Here is a 20,250-nt window from a genome sequence, read left to right as displayed (position 1 = left end):
AGATAAATCAACTTCAGATTAATTAATTTATCAATAACTTGCATCCTTAATTTATACAGGAATGAAATTAATTTATATCTACTCATATTCATGTAATTAATGATTTGGCCAATTAATCGAAAAAATAATCGACAGATTAATCGATTATTAAAATAATCATTAGTTGCAGCCTTAACTGTGTGCAAGTGTTGCAAAATGAAGGTGAAGCACTTTGGGAACGCAACAAATGGGCTCACATTATCAGCTTTGAATGAAAAATCGAGTCTGAATTGAATCGTGGCCCCAAAAATCAGAATCGAATCAAATCAAATCGTGAGAGAGTAAGAGATTCCCACCCCTGCATGATGCATTTTTATTCTGAATGGCCGTTTAACCCGATTACTTCTGTCCGTGTAAACTTAGCTAGTGTGTCAACCAGTTGATGCAGCAGTGGTTTAGACAAACTCATCTCAGCTGTTTGACAAGGGTTGAATATTTTTAATAGATCTAAGCCTCATTCACACAAAGCCATTATTGAGTGAAACCATATTTCTGCTGCGTTTTGGTCAAGGGTGTACACAAAAGCTTTTCAAATCATCTGTTAAGTAGTGCATGAGAACTACAGACCACTGTAGTCAATAGTTTTTCAACGTAAGTAGAAAAACAACAGTAACATTTGCAGAGTTCCTGGTTTCTCTGCTTTGAATGAATTGCATGGTTAATAGGCTTCTTCCAAACTTGAAATCCCACCGAATAACAATGTTGATGTCTAAACATTTTATGCTACAAATGAAAAGGCCCAAAGGATGTTTGAGAATCTACAACATATGATAGTAATATTGATGTTGGATTGTATCTCTAGATAGGTAGATATAGGTAGAGCGACATTATTTTTCTACTCACGCAATACAAAATACATATATGCAACTGCACACAATACCAAGTGATATTTTGTGTCCAATGTAGAGCATTAACTATTTATAAGATAGTCTAATGCCCACTGCAATAAGATCTATAAAATTAAACTGTTACTCTTCTTCAAAGAAGGATCTGGCTTATTTTTAATAGTTTTAAAACTATAGTGGGTCCAATAAACTTACCAGAACTCTGTCTGCAGTCAGACCCTCTGAGATAACAATGCTCTGTAGTGCTTGAAGCATCAGTGTGAGCACCTCACAGCCCTGACGGTCCTTCTTACTGCCTAAGAGAGCCAGAGAACACATTTTATTAAAACTTAGCAAAAAATAAAAAAATAAACATGTGCAAATTGTTGTGTTAGCTGCAAATATCAGAAGGTACTTCATCATTGGGGACATGCCCCTCAGTGTGTTCTACTCTTCACAGATGCCCTGACCACAAGAATCTGAAGGCTCAGATTTAAACTGATGACCAATATGAGACTGAGTGAGGAAGGAGACAAGGATGAGGTCTCGCCGGTCCTCCTCTCATGTGACAATGTCCTCAGCCCAATCAGAGTGCTCTGTGTGGAGCTACAAGGCTGGACTCACAGCTTAAGAGCCTGCCTGCTGAGCAGCAACCACAGGAAAATGTCATGTAAAGAAAACCAGAGGAAGTAGTTCATATTATTGTAGGTGTCACCTCGAGTGAAATAAATAAGGAAACTGGCTTTGACCCCAGGCCTCTGACGGAACCTTTAAAGAGACAGAACTCTGTTCCGGTTGAACCTGAAGTTGGGTCACAACAGGTCACCTTAACTTGTAAAAGGGACATTCTTTTTTCTTAATCAGATAATAAACAGAATAATCTTTATTTTACTTGATTGATTTTTCTAGGGATGCACCGATATCGATACCAGTTTCTGGTATCAGGTCCGATACCAGCATTTTACAAGTACTCATAATCATTCAAAATGCCCCGACACACTGAACCGATCCCGTTTTTCGAGTGGATGTTCACATTTCAAATTCAACTTCCAGGCTGCCGTTGATTTGTGACGCGCATGCACCGTTTACAGGATTAAACAACAGGTTGCTACGGTGAAAGCTACTTCTGAGCTTGTTGATTGTGGAGTTGTTATTCAATCAGAACCGGTAAAATAATTATCTGGCATGCTTGTTTAGCTTATTGTTTATGTTTTAACCACCCTGTGGTCGACTGCTTCGATGAAGCGTGTATTTTATGGAAAGAATGCGACGCACTGTCACATGCCGTTCACTGTTTACAGGAGGAAACGGGTTGCTATGGTGGATGCTATTGTTAGCTTTGTCTGAAGCTGTCGTTCAATCAGAACTTGAAAAATAATTATCTGACATGCTTGTTTAGTTCACTGTTTATGTTTTGACAGCCCTGTTGTCGGCTGCTCCAGTGAAGCTTGTATTATAAAACGTGAGCGACGTGACGCACTGCAAGTGAAGCTAACACAAGTATCGATCATCTACTTTAGTTTCGACACGGTCCGACACCACTACTATCAGATGTTTCTATAATTTCGCTGTCATCAAGGAGATGGAAAATTCAAAGAAAAAGATGGAGCAACTGGAATTCTGTTCTGTAGTTGATGACGTGTTGGAAGTGATCCAAAAAGTATTGATCTAGAACTTTTGTTTCACGGTCCGACACAGTCACTATCAGATGTTTCTGTGGACTCTCAGTCATCCAGGAGATGGATGACTGTTCTGTAGCTGAAGACGCGTGATGCTACATAATTTAACTGCATGACTTGAGGTCAGTATCATTATTACTTGGATCAATATGTAAACACCACCTCACAGATTGTCTGAGAAATGAGGTATGACCATTTATACAAGTGGTTCTCAGTCATGGTCCTGAGGACCACTATCCTGCATGTTTTGGATGTTTTCCTGCTTTGGTACACCTGATTTGATTGACAGGCTTCTGCAGATCTTAAAAACCTGCTGAGGAGCAGAGAAACAACTTAAATCATGCAGGATAATATCCTTGAGGACCAGGATAAACTACTGGTTTAAACTGAGGTTTATTTTGACAAACTTAAGATATGTTAGTGCCAGATTTTTTTTACTAATTTCATTTAAAACCCAAACAAATTCACATACAACAAAATAATACAAATGAAATAAAATTAAAGGTAGCAGAAAGAAGAAAAAAATCTTGTATCTATATTTATATATAAAACAAAACAAAAACTACAACTCCTCAAACAGCAGCTCTTATGAATACAAATTTTACTATTTCATATTTCTTTAGCAAATTAACTTTTATCATTCTTTTAAACAAAATTAACTGAGCCAGCATTTTTATGACTATCCAGATTATTCCACAAGCTTATTCATTTGACTGAAGTACTACATCTGTTCTTCAAATTTGTTCGAATTTTAGGTTTTACAAACATCTCTAGTACCATAATATTATAATAACTAAAGGAAGTTATAACTCAGTAAGTACAAGTATCGGTACTGGCGAGTACCCAATCTGAAGTACTTGTACTCGTACTCGGTTTGAGAAAAATTAGTATCGGTGCATCCCTAGATTTTTCTCTTAACTAAGAGTTATTACCAGGGTTGCACATAAAATTTTTGGTCTGGTTCTCAAGGGAGAACCTAGGGTTGTTGCTTGGTGCTCATATTTTCCTTCACTCATTTAACACATTTATCTATATAGGCATCAGGGCATCTAATGTCCCCCTGTTTTATTTTATGACTCCTATCAGCTGCAACGTCTCAGGACATCATGTCAAATCAGTCCACAAAGTTTTTTATTTAATTTTTTTACTCTGCATAAATTTTGTAAACTACCAAAGTGGCCGAAGGACTGTGTGTATGTCATATAAACATCACACTGTAAACTGAACATTTCATGGTTAAATGTCTTTTAGACTACACATGTCCCTCAGGTGGACAACTCCTGTGGTTTGGTCTTCTGCATCTTCAGCTTTGGTTAAACCAGCTTTCCACACTCTCTAGTCTAAGCAGCAAATATCTGTCTTTTGCACAGACCAAAATAACTTAAAGGGGACCTATAATGCAAAATTCACTTTTTAAAGGTTTTTTTTTACTCAACTTCGGGTATGTACTTCTTAAAAAAACAGTCCTAGGACCAAAAAAAATGCACCCAGGGGCATATTTACTGTAAGTAAATGTATTTTAAATGTCTATTAATGACAAGTTTTATACTTCCGTCATTTTGTGATGTCACAAGCTGTACGACAACCCACTGGAACATGCGTTTAGCCCCTCACCTAGCAACCCCCGGGTGAGGTTCCACCTCCTCAGTATAAAAAGCCGTCACGGTTGTTGTTGTGCAATGCGCAGCTTGTTTCACAACAACCATCCCAATAGGGCAATGGGTAGAATGTTGGACTAAAGAGTGGGAGACCAGGGTTCGAGACCAGCATGGACACAATTTTAAGTTTTTATTTTCGTTCGTTATGAACACGTTTTCTCATGTACCTCTATTGTTTAGCTTATTAAAGCCTTGTTAAAGCCTATTTGTTCGAGTTTCTGAGGTATTTTGACTGCTGCTGCTCCCTGCTCTGGTAACAGCATGCAGAGTGAGCGCAGAGCAGAGAAGGGGGAGAAAAAAAAAGAGCTGCGACCACGACTCTGCCTCTGGGTCTGACTCAGGGTCTCATATATACGGTTGTACAAAGGAGCTTCCGCTATTATTAGCCATGCTAACACTGGTGTTGGAGGGCGGAGTTAATGTCAACAGATTTTTGGAGGGCATTATCAGCAGAGCTCATTAACATAAACAGCTTGTTCTGAACGGAAGTCAGAGCAGGCAGAACTAGAAAATGGGAAATTTTATTATCTGAGAATAATTTTGTGCATTTTATTGAACGAACATGGTCTGGATAGCCTACAGACTACCATAAATTTTCTAGGAACCATAATTGGTCTCCGTTAAAACATACAAATGTTTTATTTGTTAGACTGGTTTCTTTTTTAAAAGACTATTTTATTCAAATAATAATAATATTTAGAAGAGGCGGGGCAAGATGGCGGAGGAGTGAGACGTGTGTCGCGTGGGCTCCCGCTCCGACTTGTTCTGTTTGTGGTTCTATACCAAATGTCCTTACTGTTTTGAACATTTGGTCCGTCCGGACTCGACCCCTGAGTGATTCTTGCCTGGAAGAGTAGAAGAATGGCGACAAACTCGAGGAAAGCCAAACATTTTAGCTTAACGGCTACTAGGCCTGACGACGCTTTGAAACTGACTGCAGCTAAAGCCGGAGCTTCGGCGACCTCCTCTCCCTCCCGCAGCGAGGTGGACGCACTCTCCTTGAGGTCCGACATTCTTGCCGCTATAAAAACCGATCTCTCAGCTGTGATCAAATCCGAAATRAAAGCGGCTTTGGCTGAAGAGTTTACTCTTATTAAAGGAGAGCTGCAAGCGGTGAGAGCTGAAGTGGCTAACGGCACGATGCTACTGCGCGCAGATCTGGACCATGTGAAACAGAGCGTTAAGGAGGTGGAGGGCGGCCTTTCGACCTGGTCCGATGAGGTTGTTGCTTTGCGCACCACCGTGTTGGAACTGAAAGAAGAAGTCGTTGGGCTCAAAAAGAAATGTGACGATATGGAAGGGCGCATGAGAAGGTGCAATGTGCGGATAATTGGAGTTCCAGAGACGCCCGAATCCAGCTCCACTTCAGCAGTGGCTAAACTGCTAGCAGAGGTTCTACAGATGGATAAAGARCCACTGGTGGACCGAGCCCATCGCTCTCCAGGTGGAAACAGGTCAGGCGGTAAGCCGCGGGTTATTGTCGCTAAACTGCACTATTATCAAGAATGTGTAGAAATACTGTGTCGAGCTCGGAGCCGTGGTCCTCTTCAATTTAAAGATTCACAGATTATCATCACATCTGACTACATGGCAGCTGTGGCCAAGGCTCGAGCGGCGTTTACGGAGGTGAGGAGGCTTCTTCGCAACCGACGTGATGTTCGCTAAGGCCTGCTTTTTCCTGCACAGCTCCACATCTCTCATGGGGAAGAAAACAAGGAAATCCTGGATGCCAATAAAGCAATGGACTTCGTTAAAAAGAGGATCATCTCGGCGACGGACAGCGAGGACCGGCATTGACCGCAGGTCCAATCTTCATCATCCCATTATGACTGTCAGGTTGTAATGAACCTTCTAACTTTATGTCCCGCGTTATATCTTGATTTAATTTCAGACTTTATTCTCAGGGACATTATTCCTCTTTTTGTTCTATGCACAAGAGTTTCACAGGGGGTCTGTCCAGATCTTAGTTAGTGATTTATTTATCGGTGCTGCAAGGAACATAAACAGTAATAATACCTTAAAGTAAGAGAACCCCTTTATTTATTTTTTTTTGGTTATTGTTATTTAGTTGTAGCGGGAGTCCAGACAGGGAGTTTAGCCCCTCAGTATAAGCACAAATGTGTGGATTTTTGTGGCAGAGTGGTTAGGGGAGTCGTCCTGGAACCAGAAGATCATAAGTTCGATCCCCCGTTCCAGCTGTCTCAGTTGTGTCCTTGGGCAAGATACTTGACGCCTAATGCCTCTGATGTGTGTCCCATCAGTGTATGAATGTAATTGGCGCTGATTAGTCTCCATAGTTGATTGTACTTTAGCTTTGTAGGATATCTGGCAGAGTGCTGTGTGAATGGGTAAATGAGGACATAGACTGTAGTGTGAAGCGCTTTGAGTTATCCTGGTTGGGTAGAAAGGCGCTATATGAATTGGACAGACTCGTGCAGTTCTGATCCATTTAACAGTGTTTGGTGTGAGCCGTGAGCTCACCCGTTACCTGCTAAAGAGCTTAAAAGACACATTTGAAGCTTCAAGAGTGTTTAAAAGTAGTTGTGAGCAGGAAAATAAACAAGTTCGGTTCGCCAAACAGGAAAATCTGAGCGGGAGCACGCCCAGACGTGCGCCACCTCAGAGCTGTAAGAATAGAATAGAATAGAATAGAATAGAATAGAATAGAATAGAATAGAATAGAATAGAATAGAATAGAATAGCCTAAGGACAGTTTACGAGAGAAAACTGTCCGTTTTGCTGATAAATGTGGAAACATTGCTTGCTGGTTTGGAAACGTTTCGAAACAGTTTAAGCACTAAGAAATTTGTTTTAAAAGCTGTTTTTAAGTCCTCCAAATTATATGGTGGTTATAGAGCCTTGGGGGCCATGAAATAATTCACAACACCACGGTCTCGTTTTAAAAGATTTGAGATCTAATAAGCGTGCGAACACACGCTTCGACAAATCCATTTGTCTTACAAAACACATTCTTGCCATCAACGACCTGATTTTTCCAAAATACGGTCCTAAAACATTAAATTTAGGCGTTTTTCAGCTGATGCTATCAAAGCTAAGCGTTAAAGCTACCAGAACCGAAACCCAACTACGCCTCTAGTGGTCAGGACGATTTATAATACCCTTTAGGTGTCAATATAAATTATCAATATAATAATAATTATAATTAATTGCACCATCTAGGGGTTAAAATAAATCCTTACACCCATTTTCTCAGTCAAAACAGCTGGAAAATGATTTAATAACACACAAACCTTGCTTTTAAGGAAAAATGAAAGTATTACCAACACATTTAGATAGTTGATTTATTTATCACTATCACAAGATCACTTTAGCATCCATCTGTTGGTCTGTTAACCTTATGAGAGGACCTAATGTGCAAAATTCACTTTTTTCAGGTTTTTTTCTTTCATTTGGGTCTGTACTGCTTCTAAAAACAGTCCAAGCACCAAAATAATGCACCCAGAGGTATTTTTACTGTAAATAAATGTATTTTTTTTGTGTGTCTTGAAATTAACTGTTTTCAAACACCACTGTTTGGGACATCACAAAGAGTACTCCAACCCACCCCAACCTGAGCCCAGCCCCTCACCTGGTAACCCAAGCAGAGACTCCACCAACTTCTTCACAAGAAGGTTCTGCTGTTTTTAGAACAGTCATGGAAAACAGAGATGCATGACTTAATTTTATTTTAATTAAATTTTTGATGGCAGTGTTCTAGCAATATTAACAAAGAAAGTTTTAGTTTATGTAAATAATTTACCATGGACTACTTTGGAAAAGTAATACCAGCCCCCCTCCCGGTGCCTCTCCCGACACCAGTCTTTTGCTCTTCGTTAGGGTGGCCGCTTCGTTGTGAACCAATCCAGCTGCGCACAGTGCAGCCACTCCCAGGGCTTGGTAGGGAAAGACTGGAGCCTCTGACCAAAGTCAGGTGCCTTGGTGCTGAGGAAGTCAGCCTTGAGGCTTCCGTGTCACCAGCGCTGTGGCGCGGGAGTCTCCACACTACTAGTTGCTAGCATGAACACCATGTCGGTAAGTAAGTTGCCGCAAGTTTTGATCTTTATCTTCTTGGTAACGCGTTTTGTAGTTCTTTTACCAGTGCAACAGACATGATTGTTTATGCCTGCTCCTGTGTCTATGAGGCCGTCCTATTTGAGGATACCCTCTAGTGTTAGTGGCAAGTATAACTTTCCTGGGTCCCCTTCTTTGGTAAGGTCACAGAGAGGCTGATATTCTGAGAGTATCCTTTGTATTCATAGTTTTTTGTTTTGTTTTCACAGCATCCATCCCACTTAGACTTTTGGTTCCATTCACAATCATTATCTTGTCGTTTAGGGGAAGGAGGTGCTGTTGTTTCTGCTCGATTAGAGTCAGGTTTCAGGACTCCATCCTTCTTAAGAAGATCATAAGCTCTGTGAGCATAATCTCTAAGTTGTTGAATGGAGTTGTCTCGGGAGTTCATGTCTGCGTCAAAATGTTCTTTGACAGCAGGAGATAGATTTGCGTGAAAGAGCAATTTAAATTCAAATCCTTCTTCCACCTGGGGTTCGTTTCGAAAACCGAAGAAAGTTTCCAGCAGTTTCTAATAAAACTGGTCAGGGTGTTGACTTATGTTTCGTTTTACATCAAAGGCTAATAAAAATCTGCATTTGTCATCGTTAGAGAAATCCTCCACGAATGCTATGCACATCTCATTGTAGTTTTGTTTAACGGGGTCTGTTTGACGATCAATGAAGTCTTGTACCATTTCGCTTGAAGTGCATTTGATCAGGTACAGTCTGTTATCAGTCGTCATGTCTTGGAAACGTCTGAGGTTAAATTCAATTTCTCCTAGATAACCTGTGATGTCATTCTGACGTCCCGGAATTGGGTCAAAATGAGTCACCTGTTTAGCAACCTTATCTAGGTTCCAATCAGTAGCTTTGTCCCTATTTTGATGTGCACACGAATGTTGACATTGTTCAGCTGTTAAACTCTGTCAGATTTGGAGGCTTTTTGCCTTTCAGGTGGGGTGGGGTGGGGTCTGCATCCGGTGGCTCTTCGCCTGCTTTTGATTTGTTTAAGTATTGCTTGTATAAAGGTTTTTAATCATTAGGAAGCCTGCTTGTGCTTTTAAATAAAGTTTATTATAAAACAATTACTTTTAAAACCGGGCTAAATTGTTTTAGACAATTAAACAACTAAATGAAAGAATTTACTTAAATGCAAGAATGTTAATGAGATTGCAATAAAGCTTTTTTGCTTTAATGTTTGTTGTTTTCTTCTTTTTATTGATGAATGTTAACATTTACCTGTGTAAAAAGTTTTAAAGATGGCTTAAATCTATTGTTGTTTACAGCTCTATGCGATGTAGAAGCTGTATTTCTGTTTTAAACCAGTATGTTGTCATTGCTTTTAAATTGTGGGTGTTTGCCTTATTTTATTGTTACAAAATCTGGATTTGAGAAAGTTAATATTGTTAACTTTTGATGTTTTCCTATATTTAGGATTAAAATCTTTTAACAGAGTCGAATTATTAAATAAATATTTTTTTAGTTTGATAAATATTTTTTTAGTTTGATAAGAGGTTGTTTAACTTTAAGCATAAACCTCCACAGGGTGCCTGCAGCATTTAAGCTCTTTTATTAAACAAATCCTTTACAACAAACCCTTGTGTTTATTTTAAACAGATGAGTTCCAGTTAAAAGAGGTAAAAAAACATGTTTAATAAAGAAAAACTTGTTTCAGAAATAAACCATTTATTTTATAAGAATTAAATGTTATTAATGCTTAATTATATTTTAGGACTTAGAATAAACATAATTGACCAACTTTGTTTGGGTTTTTTGATCGGTCAACAAGATAGCTTAAAAATGTGTAGAAATGGGTCAAGTTATGTTTTTGAAGCGTGGACTTCTCTTTAAAAACCAGCACATGGTGACAGTTTTAAAATTCACACTTGCAATGTTTATCTTGACCAGCAGAGCCAAGCTGGGCGTCCCACGGCGGGTGACGTGCCAACTTATCAGCCTATGAGTGAGCGTCTTACACAGGGAGTACCGCCTCCGGACTTCCGCATATACCTCTCGGCTTTTCAAAATGACTACCGGTTGTTTTACAAAGCCAAACCGCACGCACCTATAGCGCACTGACAAAACAGCTTTTAGAACTAAGTTCACAGTGTTTAAACAGTGTTTCAAAACCAGCAAGCAATGTTTTCACATTTACCAGCACAACAGACAGTTTTCTTCTTGTAAAACTGCCCACAGGACTACTAAGTGGGGGCACGCAGAGCACGTTCTCACGCAAAGTTTCTGGTTCAGAACTGGCTTCCCCGAAATAGAGTCCATTATTCTCCTGCTCAAAACTCGGCTTGGAACACATACAGTACACGAGAAGTTTCAATGTGTCTAGCAGATAGGGATGGGCGATATGTTATCGTGTGCGATATACCGTCAAAGACATTCACCATGGTAACTATTTGTCATCTCGCGATAAAAATAATAAATTCCCACAGCGTGCTGCCAGGCTTTACATGCCTCCCCGCCAGGTAGGAATGGGTACCGAATTCGATACTTTTTTAACCCTCCTATCGTCCTCAAATATAATAACAAATTTGGTCCTTGGGGTCAATCTGACCCCAGGGATAATTACCTCGTGAAAATAATTTATGGAATATTGTTGACCACATGCGTGGGTTTTCTCCGGGTACTCCGGCTTCCTCCCACAGACCAAAAACATGACTGTTAGGTTAATTGTTAACTCTAAATTGTCCCTAGGTGTGAGTGAGAGAGTGAATGGTTGTTTGTCTCGTTTGTCTCTATGTGTGGCCCTGTGATGGACTTGCGACCTGTCCAGGGTGTACCCCGCCCCTCGCACTGTGACTGCTGGATATGGGCACCAGAGACCCACGCAACCCTGAAAAGGAAGAAGCGTGTACAGAAAATGGATGGATGGATGGCTGTTGACCACATTTTTGTGACAGGTACTTGGTTGATACTTGAAAATCAGTGAGTTGACCTGTACTCTAGCGCCACCATCAGGCCAAACCTTTAAATTTGAATTAATGTATCTTGAATTTTTCATACAAATCTTCTCAAATTTACTTCTCAACATTAATGACCACAAGTCTAGTTTTGGTGATGATGGATAGGACCTTTACTGTAGCGCCACCATCAGAAAAACTTTCAGGTTGAGAGCACATTCATGTCTCTCACAGAATGACCATGTCAACTACATCCAAGTCTTTCCAACTGTCCCCATATGCACGCTTCCCCTTTAAATATGTCATCCCAAGCACAATATATTTTTAGATGGTATTAAGAGCTCGAATGATGACTTGATGCCATCAACATGGCTGACTGCATATCTGGTGGGTCTTGGAACCATTTTGATAATATTACTAGAGCTACGTCTACCCTGCTGTTTCAGTGGAGAAAGGGATCTTAGTATCTTTCCATTTTTGGAAGAGATCATGTCTGCAGGTGGTTGAGAGACAACAGGAGGGTCAACACTCTCATTCTCATCAGATGAGAATTCCTCAATATCAGGGTCCTCCTGAACACAGTCCTCTGTCTCAGAGACAATTTCTCTTAAGTCACTTTCACTGTCCAAGAGCTGTTCCAAAAGGTTTTTGACAGTAAATGTTTTCCCAGACGACATTTTCAAAGAGAGAGCGTGCAGATTGCAGTATACTCAGAGCACAACGAGGAATGATTTGGATAGAGGACTGAGATGCAAGCTTTTATATTTGCTCCTCCCTGATTTTGCATGAACTACCAATGTCCTTGCAGGAATACCCCACCCTCCACAGTGTGGGGAAAAAACAGTTCTACTTTGACAGGGGTGAGTTCAGAAGGTTTCACTCACACAAATCCATGCCCATGGTGCAGGAAGTATCAAAATAAATAAATAATAAATAAAACAAAATATATCAACTCAAATGTATCAACTGCAACTGCATGTGTGGTCATGTTAGGTCACACACACTGACAGACACCTTTTAACAGCTAAAACAGCTTGGGGTCAAATTGACCACTGAGGACGACGACCAATGTGTGCAGTATGTGTTCAACACATTGAAAAAATATCATCATGACAATTTTATGTTTTATCAGTTGTCCCCATCAAATTAGGAAAAGTCATGAAATATGAAGCAAAAGAAAAAAGTTAACTACTATTTTTTGAATGATAAACATTGAGTGGGGTCAAATTGACCTAAAAGACAATAGGAGGGTTAAGTACAGACCAAATTCTGTCTGTACTACCGAGAATCTATTCACGTAACATCAAACAGCACCATGTTTCGGTACCTAAACGCATCATTGCGACGGTATTGGCATAAGAATGGTGAGCTTTCCATGCTTGTCCTGAACGCAGCATCGCGCAAGAGCGTAATGACGTCAGCGGCCGCTGGTTCAGTAAACAGAGCTCGGTCTGATTGTAGCATGAAAGTGAGCCTCTCAGCTCCTAAACTCGTCGAACAGACCGCCTCTGAACTATCTGGTGGATTCATTATCTTGTGAACACTACGTTCGCTTACTCAAAGTAAATAAAGTACAGCGACTTTCTTTATTTCATCCGCCATTAAACAGAGACCAGCAGAGGAAAACAACAGAGGCAATTGCCGACAATCCAAACGTGTCTGACCTGAAGGAGCACAAAGCAGCCAACTTGAAGAGTTGGATGCGTTTTGGATGCTTAAAACGTAGCTTGAATACCTTTTATTTATTTTAACTGCATCCTCTTTTGCTTATTTGATTTAAAATTATTTGCCTTCCATGGACCTCCATCACACAATTTTTCTAGCGGGGGAATGACATCAATAGAAATACATGGAGCTGGATTATAATTTGTGCAATAAGACAAAACAGTCTTGTTGTTTTCAAGAGTTTTTGCACTTTAAAGAAATAAGTTACACAACTGATGTTWCAATACATAGAGTTGGATGTTGTCTTGATATTTGTTAATTTTATATATTGAGAAATATGTTAAAAAATAAAAGTTTATTATTTAAAAAAAACAACACACACAAAGTACCGAAAATTGGTATCGTTAAGTACCGGTACCCATTCCCAGGTACCGGATCTTGGTACCGAATCGATTCAAATGCCAAAGGTACCCATCCCTACCGCCAAGTAAGCTTCATTTGTTTACTCAGACTCAGAGCGGACGTTGACGCGCAGAGCATGTGCTAAATTAGTAAAGCTAAAAAGCTATCGTAATGACTCTCAAAGTGCAAAAAAGCAGTCACAATCATCTAAAAACTCTTTATAGAGTTCAACAATATGTTAAACGACAGGACGAAGCAGGTTCAACTTGCTGGACCCACAAAACAACACAGCTTGTCCATCTCCTCTGTGCAAGCTGCGCGAGTCTCACTCACACAAAGTAGCCCCTCCCTCCCCTGAACATTAACCCTTTAGGGAACAGATATTATAGATTTACCTCCCAGAGCAGCTAAATACAGTATTTTCAGTGATTAGTAAAAAGTATTTTCATATAGTTTTATTTTTTTATTATATTACTGATATTTTACAAGGTTTAGAGTTCTGAGGTTTTACAAAGATAATGATTGGTACAAAAAGGATGTGATTTGATGATTTATCATATAAACCTTAGTCCATTATTACTGATAATTTTGGCTGTCAATAAATAAATAAATTAATAAATAAATAAATGTAAATTTTGTTCTAGGGCTGCAGCTAACGATTATTTTAGTAGTCGAATAATCTATCGATTATTCTGACGATTGTCATGTTCTGCAGTAATTAATTAAGCTTATTTAATGAGAAATACAATTATTTAATATTGTGAAGGGGTAATATACACTTGCTGATGAACCTGCTGCAATCAAAGTAAAATTACACCAGTTGTATTAATTAATGCATTTTAAACTCCATTTGTTTGTATTTATGAATGTAAGGTTTGAGGAGGCATTAATTAAAAGCAACAATGAAAGAATGAATTATTTCAAACTTAAAACATTTGCAATATGATTCAGACAAATAAAACATTGATGCTTCATCATAAACTTAAAACATAATGATTAGTTTAGTTAAATAAGATGTTTCCACAGAAAATTCCATAACATAGCTGAATCACATTGGGGGAGAAAAGATCTGTTTTCCTTCCTCATGTAACTTTGATAAACATTGTCTCTTGATTATCAAATGCATAAGAAATCTTAGTTAAAAGAAAAATAAATCAAAATAATGGCAATTATCCTGTTTATTATCAGATTAAGAAAAAGAGAATGTCTCTTTAACGGTTAAGATGACCTGTTATGGCCTAAATTCAGTTTTAACTGGAACAGAGTTCTGTCCGAGGCCTGAGGTCAAAGACAGTTTTCTTGTTTATTACACTTGAGGTGACCACTAAACAGGCATGTGATGATTCCAACAAAACTGCTAACAATTCATCACTAATGAATGGTGAAGTGGCACTTCAGCGACAGTTGGCATCGAATTCTATCTTGTTATGATTAAACTGTGATAAATTTATGTGCAATCTGCTTTGAATGACTCATGTCACAATCTTCTCAAACAGAATGTACTTTTAAATGATACATTAGTTAACACACACCTTACCACCATACAACAGACGAGCACAGTTATTTCTGCCTTTATGTCTGCATCCATGCTGCAAGCATACCAAGCTGATAGGAAGGTCCACCCAACTGATCTGACTTCTAGGCCCTGAGGAGTGGCCATATGCAGAAGATATTTAAATATGGGCTGACTTCAAAAATTCGGGCCAAAATCCTATGACTGAATAAACTGTATTTTGGTCCAGCTGGGTATCATATGGCTTTATTTCTTGCAATAAAGTCTAATTCCGAATTTGTTTCACACTTGCAACAAAGTAAAAGAATACAATATTTTTCAGTACTTTTTCAATCTACTCAACACAATCAGTAGTAATTTTCCCTCTATCCTTTATCAACCTGACACAATGCACATAATTTCCAGCTCCATGTGTCTGTTTTGCTAAACAATACAAAATGTCCGGATTCTGATCTCAACTTCCTCATTCCACCATCCACGACCACATGGTCTTCCCTTTGACCAGAAATATACCCTTGATAGATTATTTTATTACCTTAGCTGTTCTTTTCTCCAGTCCTCTGGTAGATCCTTACTAGCCATAAAAAACTTTTCCAATTCTTTGCTGAACTGCTTACAGCAACTCCTTCAGTTTCCACCATATTGGTTCTGTCGTCACACTATATTTTCTTTGTTTCTAATCTCATTTTAAAAACTGAAGCTAAATCATTATTTGCTGCCTTGTTGCTCTATTCTCTGGCAGCATCTTACAATCTCTAATCTCTTTCAGGTGGAGTCTCCAGCTAATATAAGTGTCCATATCCATATAAGTATACCTGTATATTCACAGTCATTTCTATTCTTCTGACAAAATCAATGGCAATCTGTCCTTAAACATTCCTATCTTTCACACCACACCTCTCCATCTTACTTCAGAATTCCTCTTTCTCCTCAAACTCACATCAAACATGTTATGAACTTACAACATTCAAAACTGCATGCTCAGTGACCAACATTAAGCTCATGACCCTTTCTGATATTCTCGTCACATTGAGAGCACTCTTCACAAATGATTTCTTTATGATTACCCCAACTCCATCTCTCTCCCCAGAGACCCCACGGTAAAACCGTTTGAATTCTCCTTCAATGCTCCTGGTCATGCTTCTGTTCCATCTAACCCTAACCTGAACACAAAAAATATTAACCTTACTTCGGTGTATTTCTGCCCGCTTTCTACCTTTACTAGTTACTGAACCTACATGCAAATTTCCTAGTCTAACTCTCACACTTCTGCTATTCCCTTTATCTTGTGGTCTCCTAACAAAACATTCTCTTCCCCTCCTTGACAATGTTCAATCAACTGTAGTTTTATAATAGTCTACTGCGATAAGCAAGCAGTACTCACCAGACTCTACAGTCAGGTTGACAAACTGAACAAGACTTGTCCATATGGTGACCAACAGGGACTCTGTAGAACAACAGAAGACATGACACAGTGACCATTCATACAGCGGTTAATTTTAAACAAACTGCAATTTTATGTTTTAAGAAAAAGACAAAAAAATGTACTGATGAACAGGTCTAAAGGATGTCAAAACAATTCTGCAAATTAGTGAATGGAGACAAGGTGTTAGATATGAGTTTTGATGAAAGGACAGCTGCCAAAGTGTGCACTGAAATCAGTATCTCACTTGGCTACTCAGCAGTTGGTGACTCAGAATTTCAAGATAAAAAGTGTAAATTTTCAGTTAGTCTCATTAAATTCTGAATGCTTGCAAACAAGCGATCACTGAGACATGGTCAGTTTTATTTTTAAATCTTGTACTATTTTTTTATGTATGGCTCAAAACTATTCTTGACCACACATCATTTTGTTGCCCACCTCACAACTGCCTTAGCCTGCTTTGTACTTATTTTGGCAGCCGCCCCACTTTTACGAATTAATCTACATGAGTATATTAAAGACGTGAAAATACACAGATTAGGACTGGTATAGGATTGTTTAATTCCCCTTTAGGGATCAATAAAATATTTTTGAACTGGATTTCAATTATTCTTTATCCTCTGTAGAGTTTTCAAACCTCAACAATCAGAATTTTAGTCTCTGATGTTTTTGATCATAATTAGAGCTCCCTGCAGGTATCAAAACCCAGTTTTTGACCTCTAGAATTATAGAAACTAAATCAAGCCAGGTTGGAGAAACCAGCAACTCTGGTTTGAGAAAAAAATTGTACAAATTTCTTTTTTAACATGACAACAAAATCCAAACAATACCCAGATAGCAAAAGATGTTAATTCAATGTTGAATTTTGGTCAAAAAAGTTGATTTTTGTTTAAGGTCGACAATCAACCATCAAACAATCATCCAATTCTAGCCAAATAACCACTGTTGAAAAGATGTTACTGAACCAATGTTGTTTCATTCTATTCATTGAAATGCCAACGTCTAATCAATATCGAATCAACAAATATTTAGTATCAGTTCTAGTTGAAATCCTATGTTGTTTCAACAAGCAAGTCATGACCACTTTTTGTATAATTTTAAAATTAAATCAATATTACAACTGACCATATTTCAATGCTGATTCACTCGTTTTGTTATCTAGGTAGGCCTCTAAGACTCAATCAAAATATTTTCTAAACATGTGGGAGGTGGAAAAGAAGATACTGAAAAAGAATTCAATTAGAAACATCAGTGCTGTAAATACGAAGCTATTTTGGAGCCTTGTTTATAAAAAATAAAAGCTACCACACCTAAATAAAGACCAACCATTTTAATGAACAGCTACAGTCATAAATGAAACATGCTGGAAATGAATGTGAGACTGCTCAGACCCATATGGTGCTGCAGTTTACCTGGAGCTTCTTTGCCAATAATGATGAATCCATCTTTGATACTGGAGATGAGCACAGCAGCGTGTTTCAGGAATGATGCAGCACCAGAGAAGAGTGGGTGCTTTAAGGGCTCTGGAAACAACACACTTAATGTTCATATAATAAAAAGCAAAATCAAATTCACCAAACCTTGAAATAGTGGGTTAATGCTTCATCACTTAGGCGAATAATGCACTCCCAGAGCTCAACTTCTGTACTTCAAAAACCTAAAACTAAAAATAAAAAAAACACTGAGTTTGTCTGCTGTACTCCTGCAGGGTATCTGCAGGCTTCAACAGATCAAATTTAAGACAATACCTTTTTAATGTCACCTTGAACAACATTTAAAGGGGACTTATTATGCAAAATTGACCTTTTACATGTTTTTATACTTCAGTTTGGGTTTGTACTGTTTCCAGAAAAAATCCAAGTGCCAAAAAAATACTCTCAGACATTTTTTGGCAATATATATATGTTGTTAGTGTCAGCAAAAGAGCTGTTTCAAAAACCTGAAGATTGTTGCATCACAATCTGGGTTTTCTAGCAACACCAGCGACAAGCCCAGCCCCCCACCTGGTAACCCAAGTGGAGACTCCACCCACTTCAGGAAGACTAGGTTTGTTGTGCTGTTTTAACAACAGTCACAGAGAACAGAGATGTGTGGCCTAATTTTATTATTGATGGCAATGTCCCTGCAATATTGCCAAAGAAAGTCATAGTTGTAGTTGTTATGTACTTTTCTTATTTCAGGTATATGTTTGGATTGATTTTAATGTGATCTTTTGTAAGAAAATTTAGTGTTCTTTAGCTGAAATTGAGACGAAACACATAAATGTTGAATAGATTAAAATGTGAAGAGAAGAGAACTATACAACACCAGTGACTGGAATGAACGGAGGTTTAATGCTGATCAGTCAGTCATGAAACCCACGCTGAATGAAAACCAGAAGTCCTGGCATGTAAATACACGTTCTTCAGTGCCTGGTACGTCCACTACTGGCCTACGGCTGAATTGCAGACACTCAGACAAAAAACCTGTACTTATGTTTGATAAATGTTTTTTTATGTGTTGTGATGGTGTTTCGGGCATGTATCTAAACGATTTTAATCAAGACATAACAATAGTCAAACAATGGATTATAAAAGTCAATACTTAAAAAGGAAAACTAAGAAAATGGTGTGAATGGGCGTGGCATTTATATAAGCCCATTCAGGCTTCTACTGTTCCCTTGCACATGATTGTTTTATAAAAAAATTTTGCTGTGTTTTCTGTGTTAAATAAAATTAAATAAAAAAAATAGTTTGCACAAATAATTTCCCAATGGACTTCTTTGAAAAATACTAACAGTAAACTACAGAATTAGTCCAAGGACTTTCACTGTCTCTACTGTTTGTCACAAATCTGCAGATTATGGCGATGTAAGTGATGTTTTGTGTATTTAGTATTGCTGTTGGGCATGAACATCATTTGTCACACTTGAACAAACAAATGCTGAAGAATAGCACACAGCCATGAAAAGCACCGTTGAGACCCTGCAGCCTGAAGACTCCCGTCATAGCGCTCATCTCATGATATGGGAACCTCCAGGCTGCAGCACGAACCGTCTCTCTGTTTGACCTTGGGAAGAGGCAACAAACACACATTGGCCTCCCCAGGCACCTGTCTGTTGCTACAAAGTCCTTGCCCTGGGTGGCTACGCAGTCCGTCATCATCATCAACTGATCCAGTGGGGGGATAAGTGCGCTGGAGGAGGCTGCACCCAGGACACTCCCACACCACTGCGCTTGTCTCATGACACAGAAGCCTCCAAGCTGCAGCGACAAGGACCTTGACCGCCCTTCTGGTCGTCTTCCCCCCACCACTACTCAGGAAGCAGTGACTGATGCGCGTTGGCCTCCCCGGCACCAAGGCATGACTTCGGTTGGGCGCTCTAAGCTGTCCCTACAAAGGCTTTGCCCAGGGTGGCCCGTCTACTAAGGCTGTACCATTGTGCATCTGTTTATACTAGCCATTTTCATATATCTATAGTGCTAACATAAACACTGTGCTGGGAGGGCAGAGCTAATGTAAACAGAAGGTTGGGAGAGCGTTACCAACAGCAGCTTATTTACATAAACAGCTAATTCTGAAAGGAGATCTCAGGGATCTCTGGTTTAATTAGCTGTATTGTACAAGTGCAGTTATTTGGTTGGAAACATCCAACAAAAAAGACAGATGACTGATGAAAAAAATGGTTCATATTCTGTGTCACCAACGCTGACCCACACAGAGTCCCGTGCATTGTTTTTAATTTTTTATTTTTTTGTGTAAACGCCTACCACCACCAATTGCCTTTCGGGGAAACACTGGTTTTAGTCCAACAGAAAAGTATCGATAAGAGGACCATTAAAATACTGGATCGATAAGCAGTACCGATATGTGTAGTAGTATTGATAAAAACTTAACAATACCCATCCCTATGTACCACCCCCCGGCCAAGGTACACCATGGCCAGAGGACCCAGGCCCCACCAGGCCGAATCAGCACATACTCGAGCACCCAGCCCCAGACACTGACAGCTACGGGCGCACCGGCGGGCAGAGGCACCAACCACCAGAGAGAAGTGTGACAGGGGAGTGAGGCACCACAAGTGGGGTGGGGTGTGTGTGTGTG

General features: G+C 39.2%; 1 protein-coding gene across 2 annotated transcripts in view; it reads right to left on the bottom strand.

Moving 5' to 3' along the window:
- The window catches only part of rif1 (replication timing regulatory factor 1), a 101,052-nt gene that overhangs the window by 53,884 nt on the left and 26,918 nt on the right, over nucleotides 1-20,250 (bottom strand). For both annotated transcript variants that reach the window (XM_014021208.1, XM_014021207.1), the window contains exons 13-15: nucleotides 17,580-17,690; nucleotides 16,129-16,191; nucleotides 1,080-1,180 (exon numbers count right to left, since the gene is read on the bottom strand). In XM_014021208.1, the coding sequence (XP_013876662.1) occupies nucleotides 1,080-1,180; nucleotides 16,129-16,191; nucleotides 17,580-17,690 (275 nt within the window). The remainder of the gene's footprint in view (nucleotides 1-1,079; nucleotides 1,181-16,128; nucleotides 16,192-17,579; nucleotides 17,691-20,250) is intronic.

Source organism: Austrofundulus limnaeus, unplaced genomic scaffold (genome assembly GCF_001266775.1).
Source record: "Austrofundulus limnaeus strain Quisiro unplaced genomic scaffold, Austrofundulus_limnaeus-1.0 Scaffold282, whole genome shotgun sequence".
In the NCBI taxonomy this organism is placed as follows: domain Eukaryota; kingdom Metazoa; phylum Chordata; class Actinopteri; order Cyprinodontiformes; family Rivulidae; genus Austrofundulus; species Austrofundulus limnaeus.
This window is presented reverse-complemented; position numbering and strand designations above follow the sequence as displayed.